This window comes from Macaca nemestrina, chromosome 1 (assembly GCF_043159975.1).
Source record: "Macaca nemestrina isolate mMacNem1 chromosome 1, mMacNem.hap1, whole genome shotgun sequence".
Taxonomy (NCBI): domain Eukaryota; kingdom Metazoa; phylum Chordata; class Mammalia; order Primates; family Cercopithecidae; genus Macaca; species Macaca nemestrina.
The window spans coordinates 187,560,744-187,570,502 of record NC_092125.1 but is presented as its reverse complement, the minus strand read 5'-3'; the positions used below and the strand labels follow the sequence as shown (position 1 = coordinate 187,570,502).

The following is a 9,759-nucleotide window of genomic DNA, read 5'->3' as shown; positions in this document are numbered from 1 at the left end:
TGTGTTCGGTGGACAGGACTCTGGCATCATGCCTGGTTGGAGTGGATGTCCTCCCCTAGGAAGAAAAGAGCCTTTGGTTGCCCCATTGGTTGCCCCAGTTCAGCCCAAGTACTAGTCTTTTGGAGCTTACTGGAGAGAAGGTTTGGAAGTTTCAAGGGCTGTTCAACACCTGAGTACTTTTCTCTCTTGACCCCCACTCTGCCCCCAGCCCACCCTTTCATAGCATGAAGACAAAAAATTACTTTATTGCAATGTGTTTATTGCATTACCGGAGCAAGTTGGCCAGACTGTCCCCTCTTGGGGAAGGTTATAAAACAAAAAGACCAATAAGTAACTCCTCTCGCCTTTCCCCCTACCCTCCCCCACAATTGCACAGCAATGTCTGAACACATCTGGTGACAAGAACAATTTGCAAAGTGGTCTAGGAACTACATATGAACTGTCCCATCACAAGACATACAATTGGCTTTCTTGGGAGTCAGATATTTTTACGTAAAAACTACATGAATTTTTTTTGGACTACATCGAAGACAACAGAATAAATTTTCACAAGTAACAGGGCACCAAAGTCACATGCTGGAATTTGTAAGGAAACGGGGTTGTTTGCCACAAGTGGCTGGAGCTAAAGCAGGGTTGAGCAGTTGGCCACAGAGGGCCCAAGCAGGCCCCCTATCTGGACCCTCTGGTTTCTGAGACCACTGAAGCCTCACAGAGGCCTACTCTGGGTTCTTAACTAGCAGCAGAGACCACCTTAGAAAACAGGAATTGCCCAGGTGCAATTCTCAGTTTCAGAGAATACATGGGGCTGATTCCTTGCAGCAAAAAGAGGAGACCTGTGGAAGACACCACATTGGCTCTCAAAGCTTCTTCACAGCACATGAGGCCTAAAGTAAGTGGAGGTCCCATCAAGGCTTGGAGAGGAAGTGAAAGTGTTGGGAGGTCCTCATTCTTGGCCAGATCAGTGGTAAGGACACAGGCAGCCTATCCAGGCCTGAATCATGGCATGGCATCTATGGCCAGGTGGAGATGGCACTGTTCTGTGATGAAAGCTTCACCTGAAAACGATGGGCCTAGTACCTGTGTCCAGCCAGCCCCAAGCTGCTTTCATGTCAGTAGCTGGGTTCTCCAGCCAGGGGTATAATGAGCCCCTCTGATCTTGGTCTCTCTTTGCCCTCTGCCTCATTGAAACTGCAGTTAAGATGCCAAAACAGATAGTCCCAGGGTCCAGATCATGGGACAGGAAACAGCACTAGATTCTCATGAAAGAGGCCAAGATCTCCTCTCAAGTCATGGGCGTAGAGATGCACCTTGCTACCCTATCCCCCTCTACACACCAGGCTCAGTGGGTAGTAGACTGGTCACTATGCCATTTCCACTGGCTCAGGGTCAAGCAAGTCATGTGGCAACTGGTCAGAAAAGATACTGTCAAACCTCTCAAATGACCCCTGGGTCTTAGATCCCACAAAACAATGAATTCAAGAACGAAAAACAAAAGAAAAAAAAAATGAAGGAATGTAGGACTGAAAAAAAAGCAGCCCTTCTCCACAAGCCAGCCCAAGTGTAGATAAAGATGGTACTTGGTCTCTCCCTGCACACCCTCTGTGTCTGCCCAAAAAGGAGCAGACACACTGAATACTACAGGCATGTATCTGTATTTCCATTTTGGTTTAAAAGACACTCAGAACACACTGAAATGTTAGTACCAGACAGGAGGGATTCCTTACACGTAATCGAGCATCCACCTGCTTCAGCAGGTTCAACACCAGGTGCAAAGCCATGCAGGTGTGCCCAGCAGCAATTAGCTTGGTATTACTCAGTAAAACTTTCAGTAAGATTTCAATCGACAGTTTGGAGAAGGGATGTGCTGGCTATTAGTTAAATTACTTTAGAGGGGGGTTCATTTGTCTCTGTCTCACCCAATCCTGAAACTGCAATGTAACCAAGAAAAAGCCAAAGATAAGCACTTCCCTTCCTATCCTCATCGCTAGTAACTGGAGGTTTCTCCAAATTTATAAATCTATGTCTACATCATGGTCCATATTTTAGACGCTGTCACGGAAATAAGTGCTCAGGTAAAGTTATATTTTTCTTTCACCCCCAAAACTAGAGCTTTCCTAGCTGTAACCTTATAAACCAAGAGGCAGGTACTGGCTTCTCTAGCTCAGCCAGGATGCCTGACTGCACAGCTTTGGGTTCAAACAGCTGACTCACTCTGAGCCTATTATGGTTCCGGGATTGGCTCAGAGGCAGCTGGACTCTATTTGTCAAATGAGTGTTGACTGATTGATGGGTGTGGGGCATGATGGGGGCAGGAATAGATGCCTGCCCCCACTCCATTTGCCTAGCTTCACTCAGCTGGAAGGCTTAAGCCACATGGAGCAGAAGATTCCTGGCCTAAAATCAAGGCCACTGGAGCATGAGGGCAGACTGCACATAGCCTTTATGGCAGGATCACAAAAAAAGGCAAAGAGAAAAGCTTCCAGATGGCTTCTACTAACAGTCTAAACACTAAGCCATCTTCTCTCCCTGCAAAAGCTTCAGAAACCACTGTATGGAAGCACATGTGTAATGTGGTATGACTCTCACCCGGACCACAGGGCCCCTGGGTCTGTGATTTACTGAGGCCCCTGACCACAATCTGACTCCCCTCCTTAGCAACCTGTAGCTCCCAAAACCCCATCCAGCAAAGGAGGGGGAGATGAAGGGAAATTAAATCATGTTTACTATTTCTGCAGGGCCTTTAAACTTGGAAAGCACATATAATAATGTTGTTCTATATTGTTATTTGGTATATCAAGCCATCTAAAAGCACTGGATTGCACCTTTTCTTGACTCATACAAACAAGTTACAAAGATTTCAAACAATAGATCATTCTTTAGGCTAAGGAAACACCACACAAGCACCAACTTCATTTTATGATTCAAAACTCACCATCCCCACAAAAAGAACGCTATTTCTCATCTCAGAGAAACAGGCAGGACAGAAGGGGTTACACTGACCAATTTTAGTGTTTGCTAAAACTCACAATTTCTAGTCTTTTTATGTTCAAGTTTTGGTACAGAAGTATACATTCATCTATGAGTGCTACGTTTTTCCATCAAACATTGGTCTGGCAACAAACATTGTTTTGTTGGCTTCTGAACATAATACCTCTTTAAAGGGAGGGGCTGATGAGATGCTGAAGCCTAAATTATGTTGGTAAGAAATAAAGTACCTTCAGTTGAAGGTTTTTTTTTTTTTAATCATCTTGGCTTAGATTGTTTGAATGAAATCCCAAGCCTTCCCATTTTCCTTTGGTTGTCTTTTTCATCAAATCCCATTCTATCACAAAACCAAAACAGCCTTCTTCGTGGGGGGAAGAGAGACTGCCAAAGCAAAACAGAACTCCCAGCAGAGCCATGCCCCTGCTGCACTCTCAGGAGTTAAGGATTTAAAAAAGACATGGCCTCTTCAGAGGCTTCCAAATACAACCCCACCCACTATAACCATCAAGCCTAATATTCTGTTGAGGGTGCCTGGCTAAACAAAACAAAAACCCCAATGAAATAGACTTTCAAAAAAACATCTGCTTCCAGCTTAGTATGTCAGTGCAGCGGCATGGCTGAGTCCTAGAGAACCTCAGGCCTCTAATGCCCCCATCCCGGCCGGCTGCTGCTCGGCCTCTCCACTTCACATTCACAGAATCACTTCTTGTGCAAAACAAGCAGTCTATGTAGAAAGAATGCCCTCATCGTAGTCTAATAAAAACTGTAGAAAAAAATGCCAGAGAACCACCTCTCTTCCCACTTCCTCTTTATCTGCACAGCGAGGGCATCTGTGCATGAACAGGGTAGGCAAGCCTGACATTGAGGGAGTCGTTGTGCTGAACCAAGGATGTCTGCTGGTAATGGAGCACTAGCTCCTTCAGAGAGCTGTACAGGTTGTAGGGCTCTGCAAAGCCATAGCCCCGAGCAGTGCTGTAGATCACACAGTGCTTCACTTCCCCATCAGCCCTGCAATGACACACCACAGAAGAAATGGTAAGGTAGGTAACGATAAATAAAGGGACGCTAAATGGCCAGAAGTCTGAGAGCAACTGTTATGCAGATAAGTGTTTTTTGTTAACCAGGCAAAGCTTGTAAAATTGCGTCCCCATTCCCTACAGACTTGGCCACAGATACAAGCGTTAAAACAACCATAAATGTAAATGTTTCCTTTCTTTTTTTTTTTTTTAGACAGGGTCTCACTCTATCACCAAGGCTAGGGTACAGTGGCTTGATCACAGCTCACTGCAGCCTCAAACTCCTGGGCTCAAGTGATCCTCCCACCACAGCTTCCCAAGTAGCCAGGACTACAGGTGTGAGCCACATGCCCAGCTACTTTTTTATTTTTAGTAGAAATGGGGTCTTGCTATGTTGCCCCGGCAGGTCGTGAACTCCTGGGCTCAAGGAATCCTCCTGCCTTAGCCTACTAAAATGCTGGGATTACAGGTATGAGCCGCTGCGCCCAGCCAAGGGTAGTTTTTGATTAATCAGTTTATGTAAGGACTCCAACCAAGTCCTGAACCTACAGGCTGCCACCCAATAACCTGAGTGAGTGAGCAACTGGGCTTCCTGCCTTCCTTATTATTCTTAGAAGACCCAAAGTCTTACAAGAACCATCCTCACCTATATTTCCACTCAGATAACTGGAATAGCCCAAGTCAAGGAGAAATGAAATGTTGCAAGTAGTTCTATCTTCGGATAACAGTAATCCAATGCACTTTTCAACTCCTCCCCCATTTTCCAACTGTAAGACATCCCATTCATCTTTTTGAGGTCCATCTCAGATGCCTTTTCCACAAAACCTCCCAATCCACTCTTTCTCCACTAGAATTAACCCTTCCACATGTGCACAGCCTACTAATGATACTTATTTCACAGTGGTTCTATTCATCTTGGATATTTGGTGAAATGAAAAAACCCTGGTGCAATAGAAAAATGTGGGTTTTGAAACCACGTAAACTTGGATTCAAACTCTGACTCCATGACAGAAGTAGAGCGCTACAAACAAGATGATCACATAAAGCACTGAGCAGTCTGTTAATATGAATGCCTTTCCTCTATCTTCTCCACTTTGCCCTCTAAGGGCACAATCACTTTGTCACTTTGTTTGCCTTCTGCCACATCCATCAGTAGCATCATCATCATCATATTAGTAGGTGACATTTACTTCTTATGTTAAAAGTATATTGTATGACATAGATTAGCTCATTTAATCCTCACAAAAACCCTAAAGTAGGTATTATCCTTATTTTACAGATAAGGAAACTGGGCAAAGACTAAGTAATTTACCCAAGGTGACCCAGCTAGTAAGCAGTAGAGCCAGGAGCTGAACCCAGTATATCTGGCACCATCGTAACTCTTTTCTAAGTATGGCTTTTGTCAATGAAGATGTTTGCCTTCTTAAGGAATATATTCCACACTCAGGCAAAAATCTGACCGAGGCACAGTTAGTTATCCCCAAAATTTCACTTTCCATTACAAGGAAAATGGGCTTTTCTCAAAAGAGTCACATGATTATCTTACGGAAAACACGTCCACATTTCCTATCATTACATCAACAGAATAATATATAATTTAAATTTTTAGATAGAGTTTTCCTTCTGAAGTAAAAACAGTTCTATTTAATCAAGCCTTTCCTAATCTGACACTGGAGACCATACTAGGTGTATAGGATACCACTCAAGAATTAAGTGATTTTTTTTTTTTTTTCCAATTTAAGATCTCACATTACCTTTCACAGATACCTGAAATCCAACAGCAATACTGCAGGACCTAATCTACTTACCATGTAAATTAAAACTCCAGGATAATTTCAGATATCATTTCTCATAAAGCTGGGTTTTTTTGTACTAATAGTTATGGTCCAAGCCATGGGTCCTCGTTACTGTACATTAACTAATTTCATCTGAATTTTACAAGGGGTTGATTTCATATTAATTAATGCAAAAGATTTCAAAAGGCTATATCCCCAGAGAAGACTTACACCACAGAGCAAGCATAGCATCCTTTCTTGCTACTCTCACGAATTAAGAATGCACCATCAGGTTTCCCATAAAGCAAGTCCTCTGCTTGTACTCGATTGATATCCTCAACAAACCAGGTTTTCTCATCATAGTGGGGCAGGTTTTCATCTTCCTCATTGATAAAATAGTTCCTAAAAATTAAATGTTAATTGTTATTCTAACAAGTTACTTCTATCTAAAAGCAAATTCATAAATAAAACACTCTTCTAAATCTTTAAACCACAAATGACAAAGCAAAATTGCAATTAGTTGGGTGTTAGCTTCATTACTTGCTATGGTGCATAAAGCACAGAATTCATGTTTCATCCAATAAGCTGAAATATGAACATCTGAATAACAGTGCTTTTACATCCAGATTTTGAGTAGCTATACTCAAAGTAGCTTATACATCCAGATTTTGAGTTCAGAGGCAGGTCTCTGAACTCCAGTGCCTATAGGGTACTTTCAGGCAATTCAATTCAATTCAAAAGAGAGTCAAAGTTCTAGATTCAATGTTCTCAAGTGACAATGACAACCAATATTTACCATGTATAAACAAGGCGCATGTCTTATATTGATAACAAAGCCCTCTGACCAAAAGGTCTAGAGAGAACTTACTCATCAGCATCCTCATTCTTAATTCCCAGCCAGGCATTCAGGCGTTTCTGTCTCACCCCTTTGTGATTGAGCCATCTGCCAGAGGAAAGACACCAGTGTCAGTATCTATGCAAACTCTGACTGGACAAAGTAGGTATGTCTGAGCTGACTAAACTTCTAGAGTCTAGGCACCTCTTGTTTTTCCTAATCCCACAAAGAGTGGGCAAAGATTTCTCAAAATAGTCTCTCATTACTTTTCTTTCAACTACTATCAAGATGAACTGATCTTTTCTGGAAAAAGGCAGAAACATAAAGGGCTACTTGAAATTAGGCCCTTCACTTTTCATTTTTCTTTTCTGGAAGATGTGCCACCACAAGCACATATATACTCGCACTCACAGTGGGACATTTGTTTCTGAAAACATTAGTTAGGTGAGCATGGTGTCACGTTGGCAATCTCCACTAAGCCTGAGAACCCATTTTCCGTGTGACCTACTGAATTGAGTTTAATATTTCAACTAAAAACTTCAAGATCTATTTTTGCATTTAAGCAGGCCACAAGAAATTCAGGGTGGCAATCTGAGTAATTAATGAGTGAACTTCATTACCAAGAAAATCACAGTATCCAGGCTGGGCTCAGTGGTTCATGCCTGTAATCCCAGCACTTTGGGAGGCCAAGGCAGGTGGATCACCTGAGGTCAGGAGTTCAAGACCAGCCTGGCCAACATAATCAAACCCCATTTCTACTAAAAATACAAAAATTAGCCAGGTGTGGTAGTGCATGCCTGTAATCCCAGCTACTAGGAGGCTGAGGCAGGAGAATTAAGCTTGAAACCAGGGGGCAGAGGCTGTAGTGAGCTGAGATTGCACCATTGCCCTCCAGCGTGGGCGACAGAGCGAGACTCGATCTCAAAAAAAAAAAAGAAAGAAAAGAAAATCGTAGTATCTCTTAAAATGTACCAGTATTTTAGATGTAAAATGAGGTAAACCAGCACATTTTGTTCCTTTCAGATGGCCAACAGTCTAAAACTAGGGTGGAGGAGTGGAAAGCACCTTCATTCATCATTACCCACTAAGCAAGGCTCCTATCATTCAGGTTTTATCATACACACCATCCCCTCAGGGAGGATGACCCTAACTGTCCCAACTAAGGCAGTCCCCGGTCACTCTCTACACTTTACCTTTTTTTATCATCTTCATAGCACTTAGTTAAAATCCATTATTTTATATTTTTGTTTGGTTGTTTTGGGTTTTTGTTTTTTTTTTTTTTTTTTTTTTTTTTTGAGACGGAGTCATGCTCTGTCACCCAGGCTGGAGTGCAGTGGCCGGATCTCAGCTCACTGCAAGCTCCGCCTCCCGGGTTCACGCCATTCTCCTGCCTCAGCCTCCCAAGTAGCTGGGACTACAGGCGCCCGCCACTTCGCCCGGCTAGTTTTTTGTATTTTTTAGTAGAGACGGGGTTTCACCGTGTTAGCCAGGATGGTCTCGATCTCCTGACGTCGTGATCCGCCCGTCTCGGCCTCCCAAAGTGCTGGGATTACAGGCTTGAGCCACCGTGCCCGGCCTTGTTTTTGTTTTTTTTTGAGATGGAGTCTCGCTCTGTTACCTAGGCTGGAATGCAATGGCAGGATCTCGGCTCACTGCAGCCTCCGTCTCCAGGGTTCAAGCAATTCTCTCACCTCTGCCTCTGCAGCTGGGACTACAGGCATGCGCCACCACGCCCAGCTAATTTTCGTATTTTTAGTAGAGACAGGGTTTCACCACGTTGGTCAGGTTGGTCTCGAACTCCTGACCTCAGGTGATCCGCCCACCTTGGCCTCCCAAAGTGCTGGGATTACAGGCGTGAGCCACTGTGCCAGGCCTATTTTATATTTGTATTTGTTTTTCTGTCTCCCCAATAAAATGTAAGTTGCTGTAATGAAAGAAGTCTGTCCTGTTTGTGGCTATGTTACCAATTATTAAAACAGCACATGCACATAGATATTCAACTGTCAGTAAATATTTGCTGGTGGGCTGCTTTTAACAAAATCTTCACAACTCCAGGATCATCCTCTATCTCTCTCTGACCCCAAGTACACAAGATAACTTGGCATCACACCTAATTTTAAAGTTCTGTTAGACAGATTTCACAGTCTTTCTCAGTAAGACTTGCCCTTTAGTTAACTTGGATTTCATTTTTTATGCTTAGGGAAACTGGAAAATAGATAATATGTGATCTTGATACAACTGATTTAGTAACAAGCCCCCTCCCCCACACCATGTCTGTCATCAAAATATCCAGATGCCCTCCTCTAAGCATTCTTATCACCCAAAGTTTTCTATCCTCAAAGAAACTGACCTTCTCTTTATCAAAGAAATAAGCACACTGGGTAAAAAGGCGTGAATTGAATTAATGTACCACATTTTCTCTTGAATCCCCATTTTCTTTTACCCACCAACCTCTTTAAACTGAGCCTCTCTTTCGGTCACACACAGTGTTAGGAACCCATTTCCTAGCACTTTCCTAATGAAAAAAAAAAGAAGAAAAAGAAAAATTGCTTTTGCTCCACCCTCCATTTATGATGGTGCCTACCTTCTGACTTAGGCAGCTTTTCCAATCTCCCAAAAGTCCATTTCAAAGACTTATCTAGTTCTGAGTCCTTACAAACCTATTAACAATGCCAGGAGCTGATTAGATTTTAAAAACCATTTTCAAAAACCTCTAATAACTTTAGTAAATATGTTAATTCACATTTAATGTTACTGAATAATGCACTGATCACAAATAATGCAATAAATTCTACAGGAAAAATCTAAGGCAAAACATTCAAAGACCTAACATCCAGTTCTGATTCTGTTAGTGTGGTAACTGGGTTGTAAAACCAACTAGATTTTTAGAAAGGATACTATATATACGTATTTTTTGGCATGGTCTTGGACCCATCTCTCTTTGGCGCAGCTATTTCTTCTAAAAAAAAAAAAAAAAAAAAAAAAAGGGAAAACACTACTTCCACAGATTACATCAAAGTAATCTTAAGAAATACAAGACAGAAAAAATATCTGGTGTTAGCATATCTTTTCCTAGCCCTACCCCAGCAAGTAAGGGAAAAAATATGTATTATATAGTGTCCTTTCTAAAGATCTAATTGGTTTTACA

The 9,759-nt window shown here is 42.4% G+C and overlaps 1 protein-coding gene across 4 annotated transcripts in view; it reads right to left on the bottom strand.

The window, feature by feature from the left end:
• Positions 1-238: 238 nt before the first annotated feature.
• Positions 239-9,759, bottom strand: part of LOC105494953 (phosphoinositide-3-kinase regulatory subunit 3) — a 97,145-nt gene continuing 87,624 nt past the window's right edge. For all 4 annotated transcript variants that reach the window (XM_071093854.1, XM_024796996.2, XM_071093853.1 and 1 more), the window contains 3 exons: positions 6,645-6,719; positions 6,008-6,178; positions 239-3,993 (listed from right to left, as the gene is read on the bottom strand). In XM_071093854.1, coding sequence (XP_070949955.1) covers positions 3,795-3,993; positions 6,008-6,178; positions 6,645-6,719 — 445 coding nt within the window. In that variant the 3' untranslated portion in view covers positions 239-3,794. The remainder of the gene's footprint in view (positions 3,994-6,007; positions 6,179-6,644; positions 6,720-9,759) is intronic.